The sequence below is a fragment of the Clinocottus analis genome, unplaced genomic scaffold, assembly GCF_023055335.1.
Source record: "Clinocottus analis isolate CAN_PGR_092001 unplaced genomic scaffold, fCliAna1.0.p SCAF_5, whole genome shotgun sequence".
Taxonomy (NCBI): domain Eukaryota; kingdom Metazoa; phylum Chordata; class Actinopteri; order Perciformes; family Cottidae; genus Clinocottus; species Clinocottus analis.
This window is the reverse complement of record NW_027176207.1, coordinates 11,226,381-11,254,378: the sequence shown is the minus strand read 5'-3', so window position 1 is coordinate 11,254,378 and position 27,998 is coordinate 11,226,381. Positions and strand designations below refer to the sequence as shown.

At 41.0% G+C, this 27,998-nt stretch overlaps 1 protein-coding gene across 4 annotated transcripts in view; it reads right to left on the bottom strand.

Moving 5' to 3' along the window:
- Positions 1 to 4,131: 4,131 nt before the first annotated feature.
- dclk1a (doublecortin-like kinase 1a) overlaps positions 4,132 to 27,998 on the bottom strand; it is a 40,803-nt gene continuing 16,936 nt past the window's right edge. For 3 of the 4 annotated variants that reach the window (XM_068599844.1, XM_068599845.1, XM_068599843.1), the window contains exons 5-17: positions 24,907 to 25,014; positions 18,030 to 18,124; positions 10,370 to 10,451; positions 9,346 to 9,518; positions 8,754 to 8,873; positions 7,056 to 7,202; positions 6,299 to 6,432; positions 6,092 to 6,169; positions 5,899 to 5,995; positions 5,711 to 5,791; positions 5,503 to 5,616; positions 5,243 to 5,316; positions 4,132 to 4,325 (exon numbers count right to left, since the gene is read on the bottom strand). In XM_068599844.1, coding sequence (XP_068455945.1) covers positions 4,268 to 4,325; positions 5,243 to 5,316; positions 5,503 to 5,616; positions 5,711 to 5,791; positions 5,899 to 5,995; positions 6,092 to 6,169; positions 6,299 to 6,432; positions 7,056 to 7,202; positions 8,754 to 8,873; positions 9,346 to 9,518; positions 10,370 to 10,451; positions 18,030 to 18,124; positions 24,907 to 25,014 — 1,361 coding nt within the window. In that variant the 3' untranslated portion in view covers positions 4,132 to 4,267. Of the gene's footprint in view, positions 4,326 to 5,242; positions 5,317 to 5,502; positions 5,617 to 5,710; positions 5,792 to 5,898; positions 5,996 to 6,091; positions 6,170 to 6,298; positions 6,433 to 7,055; positions 7,203 to 8,753; positions 8,874 to 9,345; positions 9,519 to 10,369; positions 10,452 to 18,029; positions 18,125 to 19,702; positions 19,866 to 24,906; positions 25,015 to 27,998 lie in introns of those variants that run through there. The other variant, XM_068599846.1, reaches the window with a different exon arrangement.

Sequence of the window (27,998 nt, the reverse complement as noted above, 5' to 3'; positions counted from 1 at the left end):
TCGCTGGTTTGGCTCCTATTTGACAGAGCGGCCCCTAGTGGCCACGCGCAGGGCATGCAACACATCCGCCTTCTTTTTTGGGCGGTATTAACGTTGTTTTTTTTTTACAATCTTCCAGGAGACATTTTGCGTGCATGTTAAATACATTCACTTTGCTTAAATAATGAATGCACCACATGGTTTCTGCTTCCCGCACGTAAATGACACGTTTTGATATACCAGATGTTTTAATTGACATTGTGACTTTTTTCATAAATATTTTCCCATTCAATTCATTGCACACAATACGAAGATATGACTTTAATATGACAAACCCCAACATTACTTTTTTTATTCGTTATTTCAACATACTAGGTTACTATGACTATAGCTTGTTTGTTTGACTCGGATTCAGGTTGAGCTTCATACTGTGACAGCAGAGTGGCGCAGCGGAAGCGTGCTGGGCCCATAACCCAGAGGTCGATGGATCGAAACCATTCTCTGCTATCAGCTTTTTTAATGGCAGATGTGCCGCTTTAACTTCTAACAGCGTGAAATGAACCAACAAGTTGAATGGGTTAATGAATTGATCAATATACCTTGATTTCTTATCACAATTTTTGATTTTGAATGACTTATATTATTTATTTTATGACAGCTTTATCAGATCTACTTAATTATGACACAGTAGCTGAGTAGTGTAAGTTATTGAAAGTGAAATTATGGAAATGGACCAGTGGATTATTACATTATAATATGTCAATGTCGTGTTCAGGAGCCACATAACATATTTGTCATTACACTGACAATAGCCAACTCTGAAAGGAGATTAATAAAGTAGGTGAGTATGATTAAAAATACATTTGAGAAGTGCAATATTTGAGAAAGCTGGAAGTTTAGAAAGGTGGATTGTTTCTTGCTTTACAATAACCAAAGTGTCACGGAAAGAACTCAGACCTACAACATCTTCAGTTGATACAGTGTTCCTGCAGGTAAGAATAGAAATAATGTGTCAAGGTCTGAGGAGCTGGCAAAGGAAAGCAGGGAGCTGTCTGAGAGACAGTATTTGCTTTGTAACAGGCAGAAAATTGTGAAGCACACAATGAAAAGTTCCTCATATTATTTTTTTATTCATTAAAAAAGCACTCATCAGGAAGAAAAAAGTATTAGAGGTTTAATTTATTAAGGGCAACAACCAGAGACATTTGCTGATATTGCAACGTCTGCCTCCTTTCAATTTAGGGGCCAGCGATCAATATGAGACAATGTCCCATTTAAAATTAGATCATATAAACTCACAAAAATGACCTACTATAAAATTTGAAAGATTTAACACAAATATTATTGGGCTCTGTGGGACAGAGGTGTGTTTGAACTGAAATTGGTTCCTCAGACATGCCATGGTAATTTTAAAATAAAGGCGTATCTAAAAGATAACATGCATCAGTGCTTTCTTTTTCCATTGATGATATTTGATTGTCGATTGTTAAAAGATATATCAATCGATAGATTGTTACACTTATACTGTTTTTATATTTTATAAGCTACATGTCGCTTGAATATCATTTGTTCTGCTTTAAAGTGTTTTATATTCAGTCTTTCCTTACTGCATGATACGAGTTTTTTATACAACTGTGGGAAGGCCAAAATGAGTTTCAATGAATAAATAGGTTTGAAAAAGTTGCCTCTATCATTCCCACTTGGTGCTGAGCACCTGCCCTGTCAAGTACAGAAAATGTTTGATCTATCATCTCTTGCATCAACTGTATCAACTCTATCAAGCACCTCTCTAGTCAAGTGCCATCCCTGCAGATAAGTGTTAACAATAGCAAAAAAAAAGTGGGAGGATGCACTTTTATTTGACAGGACACATTTACAAATAATAAAATCTGTCTGCAGCAAAGTAAGAGATTTGGGAATCCTTTGGGGTTTGTTTCAAAGTTTTAAAAGCATACACCAACTAAACACATGAATCTTAGTAAAACTCTACTTAAGACACAGACAAATTGTTTTTGAAACCAATTTTAATTATTTCTATTGTTAATACACCATTGTTGAACAGAGGTACAGGTATTGGTATTGCAACAGGTTGTAATACTGTAGTGCAGCTGTGAGAGCACTTTGGTAAACCACATGTGCCGGAGTGAAAGGATTTCAACAGCTCGACAAATTCATACTGATCTGGTCAATATGGTGGCACATTACTGTATATGCTTTATGATAAGAATAACTACAGATAAGTGTGGCCATCGCAGATCATCCTTAAAAATAAAAAGGAAATCACTATTCTCTCCTGTCCGTTATCTCACATCATTTACTGGAAATCCCTTTTTCGTTTGCTGTTGCAAAGGAAGTGACATCATTCCCAGTGGCTGACAGGAAGCAATGGTGAGGGACTCTCGATTAGTCTGTGTACATCCATCCAAGTGGGATCAGGTTGAAATGGTCTTTTTCAACTCATGTATATTGTTTCATTTCGACCTGATGGTCTCTTCTCGGTTATTTTTTTCTTTGACTGACTGATAGACATGTATGAATATTTTTTTTCTCCGTTTTTCATAGACTCATTACTAGTAAATAAATATACTGTATCGTGAACTATCAAAATAAAGGAAATTATGTTATTTACATAACATATAAACAATACTTCATCACAGAACCATTGTTATTTAAGAATAGGCTACTGTATGTCTGTCATGCTTCCATCTGAACAAATGAAGTCATTAATGAGGTTGTACAGAGCTGAAATTAGGAGTGCTTTCCAGGAGTGCTGCTGGTTCTCTGGCATCCAAACTGTCTTTTCTCTGTTTGACTGCACCTAGACTCCAGTACATTGTGCAAATAGGCAGCATTCATAAACTGCTAATTGTATTCATTTACCACCTAAAACAGTTCTCCAAACCCATACAAATGGTACACGGCTGCAACAATTATATCTTTCTTAACTGCTGGACTATGTGGATGAAATATGTTTTCAGTGTTTACATATGAAAAATATGTAAACCGGGCTTTATATGATTACATGAGCGTTACAAAATATCAAGATTAATATGATATCAATTCAGAATGACTGTGAAACTGTGCGCATGGAGACAAAATGTTGAGTTTGCTACACAAGCACCCAAATGCTGCTGAATTGTGTGCATCAAGATGTCATGTATGAAGCAGTTAACACAATTACAAGCAGAGATCAAATGCACCATTATGTCTTAATAGCAGTCTCTGTAAAATGTAAACTGTAAAACTGCAATCCAACATTACAGGAAGGCAACGCCAATACTGTGTGGTGCACAGAATTATAGCACAAATGCTGTCTTTGATCATTTAACTGAACACACACATTTGTAATAAAAACAACTCTTCTCTACACATTGTAGCTCCCACATTAGCCTATGTTAGCCTACTTCTGCATTTCTGAGCTCTACTTCTACACACCTTTTTCATTATTTCCGTTCCTTCAAGCGCTTAGGACAATCCAACAAAGACATACTCTTTATGAAAAAGGGAAATACATATAAAAAATGCAGTGACTAAATTAATAAATAAGGTTCAATAAAACATGAACATTGGTCCATATTCTCATATTGCCTTGTAAAGCTGCTCCATCATAAGGAAGTTTTCATGTTGAGCCCGGATCATCACAGAAGGGTAAACGATACTGTCGCCCCTTTCTCGCTCCTTGAGCTCTGCAACATGTGCTCGGATGAGAGAATGTTGAAAATAAATAAATAAAAAAGTATTTTGCCTCATTCCACCGTTTCTTGTTGCCTCCTTCTCACCATCCTTTGATCGATTGCTCCTCCAGGTCGGGAAAGATATATTCAGCGGAGCTAAAAGTTTTCTGTGTTGTTTTTGTTTGCTCCTCCCGCCACCATTGTACTGTTCACCCCCAGCCTTAGAAAAGAATTGTGGGGAGGCTGACGTCTCCTCATCCTCCTCCTCCTCCTCCTCCTGCTCCTCCTCCTACATATAGAGGGAGGAGCTGGATGAGGATGTTCCCTCCTTGCTTACTTGCTTCTTCTTCTTCCACCTCCTCCTCCTCACATCTTCCGCCTCCTTTAGAAGGGTGAGTTAGGGGAGTAGACGATACTAGCTGAGCTGATGGAGATGTCATCAGAGTCAGATGGGAGGCTGGGGTTCAGGGAAGGGTCAGAGCAAGTGTCGGGGGTCAAAGAGGGAGGGGCCATGGGCAGGCCAGGGAGGCAACTGGGAGGCTCCGCCCGTAGTGTTTTTGTTGTTGATGTTGTTACTGTTGTCACTGTTAGCATCATCTGCAAAGGCAGTGGCTTCACATTCGGGTGGCGTCCTCGTCTGAGAACCTGCCCCTCCTTATCAAGAGGGGTGGCCTGAATGAGGGAGGAACAGGAGAACATTATAAAAATTCTGATACCGGGATCTGGTTGCACAGTAAGAGACCAAGAGAGCCTTCTACATGTTCTTTAAGACATATGCAAAAATATTAAATTACCAATCTATGAGGAAGGTATGAGGAACTAAATAAAAGAAAATATATCATATTAAAAACTAAATAAAAAGCTTCCATTCAACATCTCAGTTCTTAAATTATGTTGAATGTGGCGCTTGAGCTAAATTAATAGATCAAACTTTTGTGTTTATTTATACATTAATTGGTTATAAATTCATGTTATTCTGTGAAATGTAGATATCAGCCAGTACAAATGTGACTATGAACCTTTAGAACCATGCACTTATAGGTCCTCCATAAACCAATGATGGATAAAGTCACACAACAGGGGCAGTTGGAGCTGAATCACAAGCTCAAGTATTATAGAGGCAGGTAGGGAGCAGGACAGCAATCAAAACAATCACTAAAATTGACAGTGAACAAGCAAACAGGGTCATTTCTCTAGAAGGCAGCATTCACAACGGAAGTGTGTAAACAGACAGTAACTGTTGCTCAGTGAAAACATAAAGCATCACGTTCTCCATGTTCAAGCGAGACATTGGAGACACATCCACATGGGCAACTTCCACGTTATTTACACTTAGGAACCCAGAAGACCACCACATAAAGGACAAGGCGTTAGCAAAAGACAGACAACAAGGATGCATGCGCTGCATGAAATATGTGTTTACAGCCAAAGCAAAAAGCCAAAGCTCGACGACCACGGAGTAGGGGCGAAGCTGTTGAAGCAGCACAGAAGCAGTGAGGCAAATTCAGAGGCACTAATTTGCTTTGTTTCGATATCTCGATAGTTTGTCACCATCTACCCGGTTGAATCTCTATGGAAACCTGGCGTACCTTATCCAGTACATGGCCGGGTGCTGGTAGAAATCCAACGACCCAGATCTCTGCATAGAAAAGCTGTCATCCAACTGAATACAAAGAGAAACCAGCACAATCAATCCAAGCACCAGTTCACTTGAAAACAGAACAAGAAACAAACCTCACTCCGAAAGTTGTAAAACTATAGATCTATGTATAAACCTATTCAGCAACAACTTTAGATCTGTCTGCCAAGATGAGTTATGGGTACTGTAGTTATTGTGGTGGTGACTTACAGAAATGACCGACACTCCTGCAGTGGTGTCGTTGCCCTTCGGACTGGTGTTGAAGTGCTTCTTTATCTTTCCTGCTACTGACAACTGATGATCATTCTCACAGAGGCCCTCATCCTGTGTCAAGAAAAGGCAAGAGGAGAGGACAAAAAAATCAGCGATTATGGGAAAATACTGTGACTCAATAGTTGTAAGCTCAAATAATACTTACAGTGACCCAAGGGTGCTCTAGCACCTGGAGGGCAGTGTATCGCTGATCCACCTCCACCTCCAGCATGGATCGAATCAGCTCCTTGAGCAGCAAACAAACATTGGTGAGTTAAGTCAGTTTTCTCAATCCAGTGCATTTGTTCACAGCACACACAAATAAACAATGTCCTCACGAACATAGATGCTCACCTTGGCTGTTTCTGACACGTTGTCCCAGTACGGTAGGGGAAATTCTAGCTGTCCCATTAGTATCTGATCAAAAAGCACTTCCTGATCGTCACTGCTCCTGCAAACAAAACATTTGCACGTGTGCCTTCATAAATAAAATACTTAACTGATTAATAATGTGCAGGAGCAAAGAAGCCATTAGGGGAGCTCTTACCCTCGAAAGGGTGGGAAACCACACAGCAGGATGTAGGTGATGACTCCAGCTGCCCAGATGTCCACCTTAAGGCCATACCTGCACAAAGACAAAGATATATCATGACTTAGATCTATCAAAGATAATCTGAAACCTGCAGCCGAACTGCATTAAGACATGACTCATACATCGGCCGTGGCCTGTGTGCCATTGCTCTGATGCACTTACCCCGTTTCTGAGATGATTTCAGGTGCTACATATGTCGGGGTCCCGCAGACAGTGTGGAGGGGGCCGTCCACCACAGTCGCCAAACCAAAGTCTCCCAATTTCAGGCTTTTGGTGCCGTCCGCATGCTCATACACCTAAGAACATAAAAAAATGTCGGGGGCATTATTGTCTGTTACAGCGCCACTAGGGGACACTAAAGTCACAAATTTGCCAATCATACCTGTGACCTGTGACTTTCTACCAGCAATTACACTGCCAGTGGTTTAATGTACTGCACATGCATTAAAGGGTTGGCCAAAATTAGAGTAGCACCTATTAATATGTGTATAAATAAGTATAACTTTTAAACTGACTTTGAAGCTGGTGTAATACATATTTTAATATTTACAGTTGCTCAGATGTTCCAGAGTCTTTTAACTAATTTGGGGTTAGTGGCTCACAACTTCTTCCACAAGTCTGGCCCGACCTGACCCGAAAAGTGACTCTGTGTGGTCGACGGTGCAAAGGAGGGGTGAAGAACGGCATTTGACTAACCCAGGAGGTCGACAGAAGGGAGAAGGAGGGAGGAATGCACATTCAAAGCACATTCAAAGAAAGCTGGAGAAGGAGTGAGCGGGAGGTGTGAGGGCAGCAGGGATGAGTCATCTCTGTGAGAGTCCAGAGTGAGTGATATTACATCCCCGTTCATTCAGTGGCGATATCGCACAAGATATATGAGCATGTATACAGTCAAAACACATGCTTTGTGTGAACTCACCAGCAGGTTTTCTGGTTTGATGTCTCTGTGCACAATGTTGAGGCTGTGGAGGTATTTGATTGCGTTGGCCAGATTGTAGAGCATGCCGCTGGCGTCTCTCTCAGTATACCTGTTGGCAGAGGTGATGGCATCGAACAGATCTCCCCCCTGCCGGAAACAAAAAATCATGATTGGCGGACGGGTTGTCAGTATTAGGAACAAACTCGCAGGAGTTTTGTTTGGCATTTTCACACACCGAACCTGACAGGTTCACTTCCAAGTTTTCACAGTTTCTCATCTTTTTCTGCTGGAGGAGTTTTTGGCGAGAACGTTGAATAAGGTTTTTGTTTACTTATTAGCTAGCGGGGTAAACTGTCACCTAATTGCTCCCCTTGGTTGAAACTTCTCCAGCCCTGTCTTTGGCATTCCCCCTTCACTTTAATATTCTCCTTTAATTTAACCTTTTCCTCAATGTCTCGTAAGCTTCTTCCACAGTTCTCACCTCATATTTTTTACTCTTCTCTCTCTCTCTCTCTCTCTCTCTCTCTCTCTCTCTCTCTCTCTCTCTCTCTCTCTCTCTCTCTCTCTCTCTCTCTCTCTTTCTCTGAGAGGACTAAGTGGAACAGAAGCTCAAAATAGGGCTGAATCTCTCTAACTCTCTCCATGTCAGCACGGCCTGAGACACATTGTCGACACCCAGCCTGCATAGGGACACTTATTTGAACATGAGCGCTGTCAGCCCCTCACCAGAGTATTTACACTTCTCTACCCCTACTGTGCGGTTAAAAGTATGTTGACACTCTGACTTTATACTTGTAATTGATTGTTGAAGATGTAATTTCCAAAGGCTTGGATACTAATATGCTGCTATAACATCCTCCATTCGTCTCTGGAGGCTTTTCCACAATATTGTGGAGCCAGGTTGCTGGGAGTTTTCTGCCATTCAGCTCAATGTCAGCTGCGGGTGTTGGGTGATGGAGCATGGCTCACTGGTGACATCCCAAAGGGATCGAGGTCAGGCCTCGATTTGGAAGCATAATATTGTCTAAAATACCTTTTATTTTCTGAATTGAAACTAGGGGACCTATCAACAGCAAGAAGCAAAAGAACACACCACGATGTGTATACTATACTTGTGGCTATATTTTGAGACATCGCTACCGCTCTCGCTGCTCTTACCCTTTGCCTTCCCTTTTCAATGCATCCATCTGTCTCTTTCTTTCTGTCCCTGCCACTCTGGCAGACACTCTCTCCACCTCATTCATCAACAGCCTCCTCTCGATCCTCCTACTTTGGACACGCTCACACGTACACATACTTCTTCCACAGATTGCTCCTCATCTATATTCTGTAGTACTCTACGCACCACAACATGAACAGATGGATTACACTCCTGGCTCCTGAATTATGCACAAACATTTCTTGACTCAGAGAGCGAGAGAGAATAAAGAATGTGAACACACGAGGGCTTCGGGCCACAGACCGATTCTCTCAATCCCACAATGTGTGACTGTTTGGAATTCATCATTTGCTTCACCAGTTGAATGTTGCAGATTGGTCTGCTGTTTGTGCGCCCTGGTCCTCTGTGTTGCTCTCACGTTGGAGATGACAATCTATCCATTGTGTTAGTATGTCCAAATATTAGAGCCTGTCCACAACCAGAGCGGATGACGCGAAAGCATAAACATGTAAGTACAGTATGCAAACATGGCCACCCACCTTGACCAGCTCCATGACCAGATAGAGCTCGCTGTAAGTGTCCACCTCCTCTATGAGCAGGACAATGTTTGGATGTTTGACCCTGCGCAGGATGGCTACCTCGTTCTGGATCATGTGCTCCTGTAAATAAGAATTTAGATTGATTTCAGGCAAGTTAAACACATTTTATTAAAACCCTAAAGGGGATGGGTGTGGTGAGAGGCGTGCTCTATTGCACTTTTAATCACACCTTACAGTGATGTCATAGATAGAGTATCATATCTTTATTGCTGAAGCAACACGAGAAGTTAACTAGCGGGATGTCAGTGAAAACAGGATTGTCAGACGGTTGTAATTGCTTTTTAAGTGACACCGACAAAATGTATCTTAATTAATCCCTCATCAAAATTGTGTGCACTGCACACACTGCAAACTACTTTTTATTTCTACTTTGCTGTTTATGGCTTTAAAAAAGTAATTCAATTTGTCTTCAAAAGAGCTACTCTGGTACATATATTTGATCGGTTTTGAACAAAAGTAGTCTTTTTTTTGTCAGCATGAGTAACATGTAAGCCAAGCAACAGTATTCCTATTTCCCGCTTTGGAGCCTTACCTTCCCTCTGCATTTGCCCTTGTTGATGATCTTCAGAGCGTACTCTCGTCCTGTTGAGTGCTCCACACATTCTCGGACGACTGCAAAGTTTCCGTCGCCTAACATGCGTCCCACCTTGTAGCGGTCTGATATGTAGGACGGCACAGCTGGAACCTCATCGACTAGAACTTCAGCTGCAGGGAAGAAGAACGAGATTTAGAGAAGCTGAGGGACGAGAGTTTACACTTGTTGTCAGGCGGATACAGATTGACTGTATATGCACAGGTAATTAGAGAGAAGCTAAGAGCTTTATTAAAGCTATAGCATATCCTGCTAATAACAATGAATTAATTGATTTTTAACAGGACAAAAAGGTTGGATTAATAAACTTGTTCGCAGATTATTATACATTAATAAATGGATCAAACTGTACAGAAAAAGTGAAGGGTCTTGTACAAAACAAATAAATTCAAATAACACAGATACCTAAAAAATATCTAAAATATTATCAATACTATCCTTCGTCAGTTATACATAATTTTGACTCTGCTAATTTTTTTTTTCTAAATTCTTTCAAATATGTTGTCACACTACGCTCCTCAGAGCGCTCTTTGAATGTAAATCAAGCTAGCAATTAGAAGAAGAAGAGAAAAGCAGTAAATCAAATTACGATTATTTAATTACTTGGTTTATAACATTTGAGAAGGTCCTCTATAGGTCAATAAAGTCAGAGATCACAATGTTAGAGGTCTGTGACTCAACATAGAAGAATATATTTCTCGTTATAACCTACCAGCACGTCATTGTTTGTAGTGTCAGAGTTTTATGAAGTCAGAGAGGTGAAGAAAAACACCAGAGGAGGGGGAAAGTGTGAGAAATAGAGGTGATGGGAACAGGATGAACAACACAGAGATGATGAGAAAGAGAGAGCGAGAGAGAGAGAGACGCATCAAAGGTCATGAACATGATTCAGACATGCATGATGTGTGCGAGTTCATCGCCTTTTCCCACCGACGGACAGACGGGGTACAATATTTTTCCTCACCTTCAGTAACAGGCTCATCCCTGTCCTCCACTGAGCTGGAAACGTTAGTGGAAGACAGAGAGGTGGAAGAACCCTGGGACCCCTGCAGAGAGGGAGGAGGGGAGACAGAGAGCCTTTATTATATAAAATAGTTTGTAATCCACTCCACATTCACCAAAACACCACGAAGCAGTCCCTTCTGCTACAATCCCAGCCAAAACAAATACTTACGTCCAAAAATAGACAAAAGGACATTGTGCGAGTCGTCTCATCCTGAGAACATCCTTAAGTCTGTCTTTGTGTTTGCATGTCTGTCTGTGTATTGCTGCCTTGTGTCGTGTTCACTGTGCTCACAAAAAGATAAAGAACAGATTTACTTAAACTACAGAGCTGAAAATAAACCGGTTACTTATTCAGTAAACCACCTGTGTGTGTCCACGGTGCAGACAATCACATCCTAGTAAGCTCCTCTCCCTTCACATAACTTTAAGTCACTTTATTACCTTAAATAACGCCTAAAAACAAAGGTTTTGATGACACTAATGGAGGAGGATGAATTCTGCCTTTCATGTTCTGGGAGAGTAGGAGGTCATTAAGGGGAAGGAGATGCAGCGTCTGCGTCTATCTAAAGACAAAAACTCATTACGCCCTCCACCTCGTAACCTTCTGTCTGGTTGTCATGGAAGCAACGAGGGCAGGGAGCGAGGATCTAGCCGGGACTGTAAATGAGAATCTACCCCTCTCCTATTTCTGTCTTTTCTCCGCTCCTCTTCTGTCCATCTTTCTCTCCTACACCAAAACGTGGCTTCAAATGATTTCACTACATTTGGACAATGTGATATTGCTTCATTTGGAAGATGAATATGATTCTCACTTTCCTTCGTCTCTCCTCTTCGGCTTCACAGTCAGGCCTGAGGACACAGATGTGGAATATCTTTGTGGTCTGGGAGGGTTCCAGTGCTCATAAAAATCCTGCAGGTGCAGCTGGCACATGCAGCATAGCCAGTGATGGAGGTGGACATCATTATAATTTCTCTAAAATATAAGCTGGCTGATATGAAATATTAACATGTGCAGTTTGCACTGTAAATGGTCTGCACTGTGTGTGTGAAGTATGAGCCAAGCTACCTGCATCAGAGAGCAGCGCATTAGCAGACTAATGTGGTCGGATGATACATTTTACTTTAATCTCTCATTTCAGACCAGGTGTAGTTTTTCTGATGCTCTCTCGTGGTGAATTTATCCCACATAATTCCCAGATCAATCCGTCCTGAGTCCTCCAAAGAGATGAGATCTAAAGAGTGTTGAATTCATGTATGCTGCCTATTGTTATGAAAATAACCAAGAAGAAATTGTAATGAGGAAAATGGTGATGTGTAAAACAATGCCATATTTGCAGCAATTGCTATTATGATGAACAAAAATTGAAAAACTGTGTCAAATGAAATCTAAACATGCTTCTGCTTTCACAAAGCAGGGTTTCAACAACAGTGCATATCAACATTTATTCGGTTGAAATGCTTGCTGAGAATAAGAAATAACCTCTCATGGCATCCAGTCAGACTGCGATACAGGAGAAGCTCGCCCATCATCATGACTGAGAAATGAAAACTATCTACAGAGCTGAGGTGCTCAAGTAACTGCCAGGTCGTTTACTCATCTCTATTGCTCTGACCTGAAAGCCACCCAGGTGAATGAAGCTGTGAGTCAGGCTAAATTGGGTTTATGTAATGTTGTTTTTGCTCGGGCACTCGTCCTGGAACAAGAAAACCCTCTTAACACTCATAAAGCTGATGACCCTCCTGTGCTTTATCTACAAAACATCCTTCCTCTGCTCCTTTATTCTCTCATCCGGACTCGTATATATATTTACCTCTCTTGTGTCCTTATCCTACATCCAGCCTTGTCCTCCACTTGCTTTCTCTTTTTTTTTAACTCCCATCCCTCTCTTCCTGCCACCGAGGGAAACAAAATACTGTTGCTATGGAAACTGCTCACAGAGAAGAGAGAGGAGCTTATGAGACTTCCAGAGTGAAGACAGGAGCCTATATATGGCCACTTCCTGTCTGCGGTCTGGGAGGTAGGTTTGCCCTTCTATGAACATTGTGTCTCTCTTTCCTGTGTGAAAAACTACGAGACAGATGGAGCGACAGACAGAGTGAGAAGAGACTGTGAGGCTGAGAGAGATGGAGAAACAAAGAATTTGTGAGAAAGGTGTATGAGTCTGGTCTGGTTGATATTGATCATTATATGTGGCAGGAAGTGTCTCGTTATTGTTAGACTGCCCAGTGTTGCACAACACAACATGCACTATTCCTAGCTCGACATCTCTTCACTTTTGCTCTGGCTATGACTCACACCACACAAAAAACACATACACACACCGACAAACCTTTTATATCATGACTGGAACCACTGCTCTTCAGACCTGCATGGGCAGCTGAATACTGATCAGCGCATGAATGTGAATTAAACAGGCTGCCCATGATCAGCCTGAAACATGGAGCATCATCTCAGATGTAAAACATCTGAAATTATTAAAAGGAATTCAGTCAACTGTAGAATTCAGCATTAAAAATGCACCAAACATTTACTAAAACGACTGAAGAGTGATGCGAGCCTTATCCTTGATGACCCTGTTTGAATTTGATTACAACACACATCCGAAAGCTCTCTCTCTCTCTCTCTCTCTCTCTCTCTCTCTCTCTCTCTCTCTCTCTCTCTCTCTCTCTCTCTCTCTCTCTCTCTCTCTCTCTCTCTCTCTCTCTCTCTCTCTCTCTCTCTCTCTCTCTCTCTCTCTCTCTCTCTCTCTCTCTCTCTCTCTCTCTCTCTCTCTCTCTCTCTCTCTCTCTCTCTCTCTCTCTCTCTCTCTCTGTGCCTCAGGCGGAGACAGCTAAACCTCCTCTACAGTATGTCTTGTCATTTTCACTGTCACACAATATCCAGCAGAAGCAGGATTTATTATTGTTTGCTTCAGTGGAAAAAATATCTAATAAGATTTGATAGAAATAGGGTACTTTGTTTTGTCCCAAGTTCCCACTCCACCGACATAAGGTACAGGAGATAATATTTCTCGGTTCTTATTTTGGTGTCTAGACGGACGGGAAACATAATCAATTTGACTCTCATCTGAAGAGATCAACAGTGTTTGGGGATTCTGTCTTTCGGCTCTGCCAGTTGGACACTTAAAGTTTTCTAATCACAATCCATATGGACCGCAATCCTGCGGAATCACAGGATTGTGATTAAATACTTCACAGGGAATAAAAACGTGGCCTAAATGAGAAAAAAAACATTCAGAACTGGGAGCTGAATGCTCCGCTGGGACTGAGTTTGTGTTGTAATCTCTGTTCTGCTCTGCTGAATACAGACACAAGTTTAACAAAGGGGAACCGACCTTCATAATCATAATCGTCCTACATCCACTGGAAATGATCGCTGTTTGTTTTTGCATGTGATGAACATGATGATACTGTTAATCGACACACATGAGGCGCACGAGAAGAAAAACACAATATGGAAATGAAATGACAACAAATTTAATGAGGACATCAACAAATGGAAATTAATACAATAAAGAAAGAACAAAAAAAGAACAAACAAAAACAAATGAGCCAATAAGAGCTGGCGGCCTTACATGACAAAATCACAATATGTAAATCATTAACCAGGTTATCAAATATAATTTACCTCTGATTGAGTACACACTTTATGTTTATATCTTAGATGTATGTAAATAGTAGTTCAAAAAATATCCTGAAGACTTCGGCAGAAGGCAATGTAACCAATTAAAGATATGTAAAGCCGGATATTAATAATTTGTGAGCAATTTGAAGGAATACAATGTAAAAGAAAAATTGCAGCGATTGCTAAATCTTCCAAAGTTTCCTCATGTGCAGCGGCCAGTCTTTTTGGCAGATATACTGTAGGAACAAAAGTTGGACAATCCTTCTAATGACATCAACACAACAGGAAATGAGAAATATAATACAACCAAATAACAAATACAACCTTTAGTAACAACACGATCACATGTATGAATGTATGAGATGAGTCAAGAATGAACAACGTCATAAAACACACCTTAAAGTCTGCTCGTGCTCTGTCACATACACACATGCACACACACACACACACACGCACGTATGCATGCACACACACACACACACACACACACACACACACACACACACACACAGACGTTCACACATTATTTAACTAGGAATTACTCAACATCAAATATGGACGATATTGAGAGATGGTCATGCAATTCAAAGGATTATGGAAGTGAATGACTCAACGTTGAGGAGGATGTAGGTGACATACTACGGTTGACAATTATCACTTAATTTCTCTCACACGCTCACACAAACAGCCACCTGACTGTCTCACAGCTGTTGCATTGGCATCACAGACCTTCTGTTTGTCTGCCTTCAATCTGTCGGTCACCGTACTATTGTCTTTTTTTAATGATTTATTTATTGGTGTGTGTCTGCGTGTTTAAAATGAAAATATTACTGGAAAGCAATGTGAAATGTGAAACTAGGCTTTTCTTAGTGAGGCAAGTGGCGCTGAAATGACTCGAAGAAGCAAAGGAGAAGCAGTGGATGGATGTAGACCAGTCTTTCATGCTTCTGTTGCAAATTCATTAAAATTGCATTATAGTGTGCACCAAATGTATAAAACGCATAACATGTGTAAATGTGAATCAAGCTGTTATCCACTCTCTGTGCACAAATGGTGATTTCATGTACAAAAGTGTTTTTTCTGAAGCGTACATGAGCGTATAAGTGATTCTGTGTGCCATGAAGATGTGTGCACTCTGTGTGCTTCTATGTGTGGAAAAGCCACAGTGCAATGCCATGTCTGTGTATTCTGCTCGAGGAAATAGGTTAGAATGGTCTGAGCTGTGCGAGCAACCTACATCAGGCAGCAAAGTGCCTGTAAGTGTTTAAATGCAGGGTCCAGCGAGGTGAACTATTTAAATGCCATACTCATATTAGGTCACTGAGGCTGCTGAGGAAATGGATTTATGGTACTTTCAATGGGCTTTAGTGCAAAATTTCAAAAATATTTTGGTCATATTCGAGCCTTAGATGTTCTTTGAAGAACCCAGATGTTAAAAACATTTTTTTAATGTAAAAACAGGTCATTTCTGAGTCATGGTGTGGTTAGATTAAGTTGTGCACGTTAGGTGTTATGGTGAGAACTTCTTTGCCATTGTAAGCACAACACTAAAAGGATTTGGGTATGTGTATTCCATATCTGTGATTATTGATGCCTGTTTACACAGAAGTGACATAACGGGAGAGGAACTGTGCAAATATAGTGTCAGAAACTTGGCACCTAATTCCCCAAGAAGCTTAGAGTTAATCTACAAAAGAAATGATGGAATATAATTTCTCCCTGTGAAGTTAATATCCTTTCATATGGGGAAATGAGAGGGGGTGGGGAGAGCTGGGTGGGTGTGGAGAAGTGAGAATGGGTGAGGGATGATGTGAAAGACAAATTAGAAACTATTAGGCAAAGAAGGGACAGAGAAAGAATCGCTAACAGGGCGGATAGAAAAAGTAAGAAATGGCGAGAGAGAATTACACCATATAGCTGAAGAGTGTGAAGCTGCCGAGTGGAGAGGAGAGATAGTGGGAGTCTTCCGCTCTTCTTTCCAGCCAAGCCACTGCAGGCTTAGTACAGAGTATCAGTGAGTGCAAAGACCCAAATAATCTCTCGTTTAGAAATACATGCATGTGAAACTATAAAACTAGAAATTAACGGCAGTATCTCTAAGGTCAGGATTGCACTACATAGCTAATTTGTGATGTCTGATGAGGAAAAGGGAAGAAGCAAAAGGACACGCAGTGGTTTAATGTAGGATGGGGCAATACTTTTTTCCCTTTTTCTCATTACATCTGGTTTGCCCTCCTTCCCCTCGCTAATAACAGAGAAAATAACAAAGCAGCAGAAACTGGGTGCTGTAAAGGTCTCCACTCAGAGATAAGTAGACTGCCCTCCCTTTCAACGTTGAAATCTACGGTGACCCATTTCTATTATACAGAAGACTGTGGACGTTTCAGTGCACCTTGTTCTGTTCTCAGTTGCGACAACCCAAATCTGATGTGCCCCTGATCTTCCCTGCCTGACCTTCATATCACATCAACGTAACATCATCACCGATGGGCCAGACTCTCCACCATTCATTAATTCTTCCAGGCAAATGTAGCACGAGACAGAAGCTACTGAGCCCAAGAGATTAATTCTTTATGCTATGATGATTTTAGACTACACACACTCATTTATGTACAGAAATAACTCACATACCACTCAATATTCTAGGTATTGACTCCAACAACATTCTTGCCTTTCCTTCCTTTAAGAAAGGTTTGTCCCAGCACCAATAAATAGCTCAATAATAGCTAAATAAATCATAGCTACAGGCTTGCTGTCAGGTAGAAAAGTGTCAGTGGTTGAGAAAACACAGACCCATGCATGCTGAAGCCCATATAGTAGAAGAAAGGAGGCTGAGGTGAACCGAGCGTGCAAGTGTTTGTGTAAGAGGGAGAAGGAACTTAATCAGCAGCAGGCTTAGAGTTCCTACAAATTAAAGCGCTGCTGCGAGAAAACAGGTTCTGATTAGGATTTCAGGCTGATATTAAAAGCTCACCATCGTCACTGTCAAGGACTGGATTAACAAGTACTTTGATCTTGAACACATGCACACACGCAGCCACCCTGCACATGAACTATTGGAATGTGGAATTTAAGGTTTTTACGTTTGAGTTGCATGCCCCCTCTCCGCACAGCAGTATCCGCTCTAGTGACTACCAGCTGTACAGTGTACATAGTGTGTTTGCGTCTCACATTTCTCCCGTTAGCTATAGCGAACACATTATGATTCGTAGATGTTTTGACAGGGATTTTTTTTTTAAACCCAGGTCAATGACAGAATACATGATAAAAAGATGACTGAAATAATCCGAATTACTAGTATAAAATGTGTTTCTAAATCCTTTTCACAAAAGGACTTGTACAAAATGACATGACTTGATACAAAAAAAATCATCCTCGATCGGCAGTTGGTACTGATTGTTTTTTTTTTTTTCCTCTGCTTGGTGGCTCATGCAAATCAATTTTTCTCAGATTAAAAACAGACATGAAGATTGTCGCAGAAGGCTCACAAAGCCAACCATCAGTCTTATTTTTAGATCAGATATTGTGCAATTTACTGACTGACAAAGCTCTAAAATTCAGTGATAGCGTCCTTCACTGTTCAGCTACCAAAGGCCAATAGAGTTCTCCTCGAGGAACAGAGCGCTATGGGTCAGCATATGTGGGAACATGACAGAAAATCAGCGCTAAATGAGGAATTGCCCTTAAAAATCGATTAACACTGGATAAGAACTGTAACATAAGAGGATCCTAACATGAGTCTGCCATTCTTGAAATCCCAGAGCACCATTGTGTGAGATCAAAGGTCAAGGCCCAATCCCCTTTCTGAGACACTAAAGATGTTGGGATGTTGTGGTTTCTTCGTATTTAACTCTAAGATGTAGTCGGCCTATGCTCAGTCACGGATTTGTCCTTTTCCTGAGAACATATAGAGGGAATGTGTTATAGATTTAATGTCACTAAATGTTATGGTTGACTGTTTGTTGGTGTGTATCTGTGTGTATTCTTGTCTTACCCGGCTTCGGCTGAGGCTGCCTGGGCTGGTCGGGGAGGGGCTGGGAGATTTTCCCGAATGAGGAGTGGACAGCTGACTGGCCGGCGTCCCGTTCACTGGAAGGAGAAAACGAGAGAGAAAAATGGAGCAGTGTGCGTGAGAATGGGGGAGAAATATTGAAATAGGTGATCCTTTTAATGTGAATTCATGTTGTCGAGTACAGTTTTATTTCTGAGTGTCTAGCAGCAGCCCACACTTCCGCCCTCAGCATCTCTCCATTCACATGAATGAGGTGGAGGAGGAAGAGGGGGAGTAAGAGAGAAAAGAGCACTGAAGTCCACACTGCTCTTTTTTTTCCGCTTCAGCCAGAATCCAATTCCTGTTGCTCCAAATCTCCCTGAAACAAGCCACTTGAAGCCGAACCTTTAAACATATGTGCTCTGAATAATTACAGCAAGTCCCAGGCTTCAAGTGATTGCCTGGAAGTCAACACACAACACCAGGCTGTCCTCATTTTCAACCAGATCTTTTATTCTTTGCTCTTTTGACCTCGGTTTGGTCTAATTTTTCCAGCTGCAGCACAGCACAACAACCCAGCGGCGTCACCTCATTAAGCAAGAACATTAGATTAATCAACGCTGCACCCGCATGTGTGGTCATGCAAAAGCCAGATTCCATAAAAGCCTAACAGCATCATTAACTTGCACACAGAACATAAGCATAAGTATACTGGAAACCTGGATGATTGTCTCTTGGCGAAAATACACTGATTTACCTCAAGTCAACTAATGGTTGTCCTAACATACGAGTGTGTGAACTGCAGTAATTGGAGAACACAAAATGGTAAACCACAGAGTGGGAAGGTTTATGTAATTTATTGTGTTTGTTTTTGTGAGTGTGGAGAAGCTCCTTGTTCAGGAGTCCTATCAAGAGCTCTGGAAATCAGCTTTAATGGCCTCAATGATTGAACTACAACTTGTTAAATCCATCTGTGACTTCTAGGGTGGTGATTGGTATTCAAAGTAACGAAGGTGTGGCAAATAATGCAACTCCTAGGATTAAGATAAAATAAATCCTAATCAAATTAAAGATCTACATAATCATTGTTTTTATGTTTATTTTTGATATTCTCATCAATTACTGCCAATTTCGAGCCAACATACACACTATTGCACTCCCCACCTCCTCACATTTTCAGAGACTTGATGCAGCAGATAACTGAAACCTGGAAATTGTATATTCGCTGCCGAGATCAAAGAACTTTCTGAATTATTCAAGACAAAGGGATAAAGCCCACAGCGGACTGATAGCACAAAATAGCACTGCTGCCTCTGCATTCGGAGGCTATTCGTATTTTCAAAACGGGGCCATGAAAAATGAAATAAGGAAACTGCTATTGTTTAAACAATTCCTGGATATGTTCATTGATGGAATTCAGCATCAGAGTTACGCACACGGACAGACGCTCCTCCCGGTTACACAACGGTTAACGCAAAGGAATAAAGACAGCTGGCATTAACCTCAGAGGCTACTACAAAGTCAATGGCATTCAAAGTCACATCCGTGAAGAAACATACACCTACAAAGCACGTATACACATATGAACCGGAACGCATAAAGTTTACGCTGTCAAGACGCCGTTAACGAGAAGAAGAAGACAAAAACGATGGAGACACGGTGTTTTCGGTTCCTACCTTCCACTTCCAGCATGATGAAAAACACAGTGATAATCCAAAAGGGGGGTTTAAGACAAGAAGAAGAAGAAGAAAAAGAAGAGCAGCACCTCTGCGCGCGCTTCGTCCGAGTGTGGTAGTAAACTGGTGAATGGGAAAGACGGAGCAGAGCTGAACGCTACGCGGGGAGGCGAAGAGGCTGCTTGCGCAAACTCTGACGCGCACCGGGGACGGAGAGAGAGAGAGAGAGCGGGAGGGAGAGGGAGGGCAGGGGGGAGAGAGAGAGAGAGAGAGAGAGAGAGAGAGAGAGAGAGAGAGAGAGAGAGAGAGAGAGAGAGAGCGCGCTATGATTTAGATATTTTGTTTTTTTTCTACCACCATGAGAACAGCATTGATATTTGTGTTGGTAGACGGAGAGTTTGGTGCAGAAAGATGATATGCCACATTACTATATTAGAGAGAGAGAGAGAGAGAGAGAGAGAGAGAGAGAGAGAGAGAGAGAGAGAGAGAGAGGGTCGTTCAAGAAGACTGGGATGGTGGTCGGGGTTATATATACATATATATATATATATATATATATATATATATATATATATATATATATATATATATATATATATATATGAATATATATATATATATATATATATATATATATATATATATATATATATATATATATATATATATATATAATAAATATAAACCAAACCGGAGTTCCATTGTTTTGTATACCAAAGAAGTGAGCTGGAATTTGGTATTCTTTTCCAACTTAACACATACTAACCATGATTAATTAATCATCATCATCATCATCATCATCATCATCATCATCATCATCATCATAATATGTGCTCCACATGTGCTATCACATGTTATCACACAATTATTTTAAGAACCACACCTCATCATACACATACTGTGGTAAAAATTGTGTAAAACATGTATAATTGCAAACACATGTGGTTAACAAATGATGATAAACAGAAATGTGTGCATACTCGATAAGTGCTGTCCAGAGATATTCTGAGACATTCGGAAGATGAAATCAGTGAGTTGGCCTCTTCTTATGAGATAGACTAAACACGGTATGTATTGCACATTTAAGACGTCTGAAAGTACTGAGATTTTTTTGTTTTGTTTTTTACAATGTTTCATAAACACAAATCCGCCTGGAGGCAAGTCATTATCTGGCTCTTAGTGCAAATATCAATACCAGATTGTTTCTCTCTTGGAGTCTGTTGGTTATTTGTTACGCTTGCCTGTTTTCAGAAAGTAGATTAGTACCCTTGGTGGGTTGGGGTGAAGGCTGCAGACGTCATGGGATTGCAGTTCACAGTGTCACAGCTATCAGCTGATCCTCTGGATCTATGTGTGGGTTCGGCCGCCCTGCACACTACCCCACCGAGTCTCGCCCGTCATACAGAGCGACTCATGACAGAAAGCAAAAGGTGAGACCCTGAAGTGTCAGCAGTGCTTCTTGCTGACACCATCTGCACTTTTCTGTTAATTTGAGCTGACATGAAGCAGCAGAGGAGAGCTAGAGACAGATGGCGAGACAGGGAGAGAAAGTATGTATGAGCGCAAATTGTCTTCTCACATTATTTCGGGTTGCACTCAGCTGGGGTTGTGAGATCATCGCTGAATGAAGGTCGAGTGATGACAAGGTCAGGCTGACACAGAGCAACCCACCCACGTACACACACACAAACCTGAGAAAACATGGCACAGTGGAGTATTTTCTGTGATTGGATGTTTATATATGCATACAAGTCATTATCTTAATAAATAGCTGATTTGTGAATTTCCAGACCAGAAATTTAAACATTGGATAAAGTCAGGTTCAAAATGTTTGATTTTAATTTTTTTTTTGACGTATCAGATTTGAAGGTTTTCTAGAGGGAATTTGGGATATCTCTTTGTATCACTCCATGAATCAGAAAGTGGTGTCAATAGCCCAAAATATATATATTTCTGCCATGTTTTGGGCAGAAACATGGTTGTTTGTAAGAGTATAACTTGTTTGTTATTACTGCGTTAGAATATTTCTCTAAAGACTTGTGTTCTAGAAACACATTAGACAAGAACAGTTTGTGACATAATCTGATGATGCAAAAACACGAAGACTAAACATGTCTAAAATAGTCCTTCTCTCTCTATCGTCAGACTGTTTTTGAGTTTTATCCACAATTTGCAATTGAAATGTTTTCTTTTACACATTTTTGCTTTAATTTGTGATACACTGAAGTTTTGCTGGGCTGTGACACTCACACATGACACATGACAGTGACTGCTGCTTAATTTCATGAAATATAACCTTTCATTCTGTAAATCTTAAGTGTTTGGTATTTTTTAGGTAAACACATTTTGATAAACACAATCCAAATGTCATACTATTTTTTTGAAATGTTTCAAAGAAACTTGCACATTCTTAAAATTGTTGACTGGTGTCCCTTTCAAAAGCTATTGATTAATTATGAAGCTGATACTGGAAACTGAAACAGGCCCATCCCCACCACATGGATGTATGAAACAAATGAGCTGCACCAGTGATAATGATGTAGATGTATGAATACTTACGTAGTCATTAATGTTGTATTTTATGTAACCTGCAACGCATTGAATACATCCTAATTTTTCATCTATTTTTAAAGTAAAAGATCTGCTGTACGTCTCCTTTGTGTGTTCCTATGAGTATGCGACTGTCTCTCACTCAGTCTCACCAGTCTGTTTGTCCGTCGCACACACACACACACACACACACACACACACACACACACAGACACACACAATGAGCAGCAGCTAGACGCGCAGACGGACACCAGGTGGTGTTTGTCAGCACACGTGTTGTGTTACATGCTCTTTAACTCTTTCTCTCTCGCTCCACATCGTCTCTGGTTGTCCTTTGGCCCAGATTATTAGATGTGATAAAGAATATTATTAACGCTCGCTGGATAGAAATTGCATGTGGGACTTCAAGGCTTCTTTTTTCAAACACCTGAATACCTGCAGCAACATTTAAAACACTTCTTTTTTTTATTGTGCTCAACCCGTGAGTGGACCAAAAAATATTAAAAATCCTATCAAAATCAATAAAAAAGACACAGCTTTCTTGTGTGGAATCCAACTTTTAATTTCGCTGCCAAGATCTCAGATGAAAAGGTTTTGAGCGTTAAGTTAGATAACTGAGAGAAGCAGTGATCACATTTTGAATAATTAATCATCTTTCTAGCATTATTCTGTACAGTTAATGGGTTTATATTTCTATTATTAGGGCCTTTGTGTACTCTGCCCCCTCAACATGGAATATGTTGCAGAATGTTTTGAAGCTTAAAGAACTGTTGAATGAAAGAAATAGAGGCAAGTTCCCTAAAATGTAAATGTTTCTTGAATTGACTGTTTCAACTAGTCTTGTTCTATGTTTTCTGTCTGTAACTATGTGTTTGTATGCTGCTGCCTGTCTTCATCTCAATGGGATTTACTTTTTGAGACGAGAAATCCAGCAATGTTCAGCGTGTTTGCTTAATAACTTTTGAATCAATCTTTAAAGTTAAAGTTGAAAAAAAACCTCCTGAGACGACATTGACGGTCAACATTGGAGTGAAAAAGCAGGCAGAGTGTCGCTCACGGTCAAAACAGCAGATCAATCAATTATCTCTCATTTCCTCCTGCCCCGTCGCTCTGACCTCCACACACAGCAGAGTGACGCTGCGTCAGAGGACGAATGCAGAGCAGTACACAACAGCCAACAGCAGCCATGGGAACATCTGCGGATGTTAAGTAGCGGAAGCGACGCCAGAAGGGAAACAATTCTCAGAAGTGCAAACGTTGGGACAGTCTGACCAGCTCAGAACGAACGTCAGTCAGCTCCACTGTCGGCCATTTCACAGGAAGTCACGACCATATATGGCTGTCACAGACTATTGTGTCTGTAGCTCCATGCTCCTACTGTGCTATGTTTCTATGGCAACCCAGACGAGTCAGTCTTTTTTTTCCTCAGTCTCTCTCCCTCTGCCTCTCTTTCCCTCTCCCTCTCTCTGTCTCTTTCTCTGACACACACACACACACACACACACACACACACACACACTCACACACACACAAATCCGTACACACTTTCATTCCAGACTTGTTTCAGCCAACAAGATCAGATAGCGCATGACTCATTCTCATAACCTTTTCCCCAAAGTTTTCAAGCCATCCATATGCAGAACTTTCTCCGTTCATCCCGACTGTTCCAAACACATGGAAACAACTGTTGGTTTCCATGCTTCAGTGCTGCATGGTGTGTGTCTGTGCATGCGTGTGAGCTTCAACAGCACGTGGAATGACTTCCTCTTTGGGAGTTTCTGGATGTTGCATCACCCATCGCATCATCGCCAACCCAAAAGATCTCTGTGCACTAAAATCCCCAAATAATAGCAGAAAGAATGAAAAGTCAAGTGTGCTTTGTATAATTAGTCATTTTACACACAGCCAAAGCTCAAGCTGAGCCGTCAGGGAAATCACAAAGTCCTCACCAGCTTCTTTTTTCACACACGCACGCACACACACACACACACACACACACACACACACACACACGAGCTGGATACAATAAAATAAAAGCTTTTTTGAGACATTCATAAAAGCATCATTATCTGGCCTAAGCAATGCAGCAGGTACCGTTGTAGTATATTTCATTTGTATGGCAGGTGAAGATCAGCTCTTGTGGATCTGCAGGATTGAGTCACCGACTCCTTTCCCTGTACTTCCTTTCTCATCTTTACTCCCCCTCTTATTTTCCCTCTCTCATCCGTGTTTGCCTTTTTCTTCACTCCCTTGTGAAATCATTCTCATTTGGATTCGTATTCAGAAGACACAGCTCACACATGCATGCACACACACAGACACACATGCACACACACACAGACACACATGCACACACAGTAAACACAGCCAGACACTCCGCAGAGCTCTGATATCATTGCAGTGTTTACTCATACTGTTTTCATTTGCTGCGACGTTGATTAAGTAATGAGCTCGAAAATACTAAGCAATCACATGAGGAAGTATACAAACAACTCCCAACTGTGTCCATCAGGTCTGAGATACTGCACACACTCCTCCCCATGCACGCACACACAGATGCAAGGGTACTTAAAGGACAATGCCACAATGCCAAATTCCATTAGCAAATGGGTTTCTTAAGAGGAAGAGGAGACAAGATGAAGAACGTAACTTACCGGATGAAGGGGACTTGCTGCGTTGTGATTGGATGACAGTCCTCGGGGAGCCTCGGTTTAGAGAGGCAGACATCTTCCCATAGTTCACTGACTTCATCATACGACACTCTTAAAACCATGAAGAACAGAGAGACAGACGTTTAGGGTCGATAGTGTTTTAGCAACTGAACTGCGACAAGTGAATGAGGTGAAGCGCTGTGCTTGCAGTTGGCTCGCGCAAAATGATGCACTGACGGCGTGTGACACAGTGAGAGACATCCTGACACAAGCAATGAAATGAAAAGCTTTCACAAAATAACAATGGACATACACGTCCCTTCCGTCTGAATGAAAATTCACATTTTATGGTTTTCTAATTTTAGTATTTTTGATTGATTTTGGCCTTTTGTCATGCAAGAAAACACCAAACCACTAATGTACCAACACGGCTGTAATTGGTTTTACCTTCAGGTCTCCTGCAAAAATGAGTTCTGACCTTCACTGGGCTCGCTTTCCAAACGCAATTATTGTGGTGTTTCAGGAGTGACAGCTCTGACTCACGGCGGTCTCTTATTTTACAGGCACACACACACACACACACACACACACACACACACACACACACACACACACACACACGCATACACACACACACACACACACACACACACACACACACACCCTGATCAATGAGCTATGTACACACACACCCTCCCTCCTTGCCTCATTCATTCCCAAAACTTTGCTCTTTGCCTGTTCATTAACCCAGCCCCATTATAGCCTATTCCCATTTAAGACCAGCGGGAGGAGGAAATTATACTGCTGCGTGTGTGTGTGTGTGTGTGTGTGTGTGTGTGTGTGTGTGTGTGTGTGTGTGTATGAATGAGAGCTTGGGTGTGTGTTATTTGCCTGTGTGGCAGTCGTCGTGGCCTTGTGATTAATGTACAATGCGGAGCGTTAACATGATGACAGTGTGCCAGAGCTGAGGCAGAGGCGATAATTATATAGTGACGCTGAGAGGAGGCGAAGTTGTCTGCAGCTCTGACTCTGAACGTCTCTCTGTCTGTTGCGTTCGTCGCTCGACTTCCCCATCCGGCTATTTCTCTGCCTCCAGCCTCCTGGGTTCTGCCTCTTGCTCTCTGTCGCCCGGAGCAAGAGAAGGTGTCAAAATGTGCTTTCTGTCTTCTGGGACTCTGTGTGTGTGTGTGTGTGTGTGTGTGTGTGTGTGTGTGTGTGTGTGTGTGCGCATGTCTGCATTTTGTATCAAGGATAATGTCGAGAAAAAAAAATCTATTTATACACTGTGTGGAGACAAAATTCCTCACAAAATAAATTTGGAAATAAGCATTTGCTTTTGGTGGCAGTTATATACATACATACAGCTACATACATGACATTTGACCTCTGCATTTAACTCATTTATCAGACAGATCTTGGCCACAACTGTTATCCTTTAAAAGTAATCCTTAAAAAATAAGTCTTAGTATTGGTTTTAATACATTGTTGTAAAGACTGACATTACTTTCTCAATTCACTGGGGGTTAGTCCTGCTTAGACAAACTTATCCCCAACGTTGTCTCTGTGACCTTATGACCTGTCTCATCGCTAAAGGAAAGTCTTGCTTCACACACAAAGAAAACTTGTGTGTTTACATTGCTTTTAACCAATCACCATGATCCCCTACTTGAGGAGCAGGGGAGCAACTTGGGTTTCAGTGTCTTGTTCAATTAAAGACATTTTGACACAGTCGGAGCCGAGGATAAAACGACCAACCTAGTGGTCAAAGGACGACCCACTTTACCTGCTGAACTCCCCAGATTATTAGGTTATGGTTGACGTTGAAGATAACCTACAGTACTCTGGCTCACTGGATGTAGAATATGAGAATAAGTTGAAAGCTTATCTCACGGTGCGTTCTCCTTTTTTGCAAAAGCACCATTGCATCCGGGGCTTAGCTACAGCAGAGAAGATTTGGATTGGTTTTAAGAAATATAAACATAGTATTTTTCTTTCTGATACCAGAAAACTAATGTGTGGAGTGAGACATTTCTTTAGCAGTTAAACAGAGATAGGTCTGGTATCTAACTTCCAGGGAATTGAGGAAGTAACGTAAGTCAAGTGTTCAATGTCAACAATGTAATAAAACCAAAAATGAGAGTTGTTTTGTAAAGGATGATGACCATGGCCAAAATGTGTCCAGCAGTATTTAGCTTATGCAGATTCTGATATTAACATTTTATACTGTTAAAAAGAAGCTAATTTCACCAAAATTAAATGTTTGATTAGAATCAAGTTTCTCCACAATATCATATTCAAGGCGTCATGTTCTTTGTAATAATAAAATAAAGCAATACAAAAATGTAATAATAAAATAAGTAGAGCAGGATCATATCTGTTGTCTCCATCTATATTAAATTGACTCACAACTCCAGACATCTTAGTTTTAACATCAAGACTCAAATTAAACGTCTGAGCCCCATTTTGAATCCATTGAACTCTCTTGTAGTGATACTAATTTCATGTTTTAGGAACTGCACGGCCTAATTTGAGCCTTGAAAATTATTTTGGTGGAAGTTTAACTATGATTTGTGGCCTGCAGTCGAATACGGAGTAATAAGTTGTGGGGTATTTTGAAAACTTAAGGTCATGAAAGGCCATAAACACAGTGTCTCTTCTTACTCAAGAAAATAGAATACAAGCCACAATTGGTGGAGCCGATGCAACATTGTCAACCTGTTATTTATTCTGCCGACTTGGACTTTAAATGGATCAAGAAAATAGCTCTTTTATACCTCAAAGCAGACACAAACACAAAAAGCAGGGAAAACAGAGGACGTGGTTGTTGTCTCTTTTAGGCCTTCAACAATCACCAGGAACTAACGAAGATATCGATCCTGGAAACATGGTCTTTTAACGCCCTGTTGTTATGTATTGTGGTCTTTCTCAAAAGCGAAGAGGGTCACCAAAAGTAATATAATGGAAGCAGCTAACCATTCTATTATAATGAAAGAAGAGTAGTAAGAAAAGAGGGAGGAAAAAAGAGAAAGAGAGACAAAAGGGGAAGGAGGTGGAGGACGGTGACCCAGGTGGGATGAATATTATTTAATGGAGGA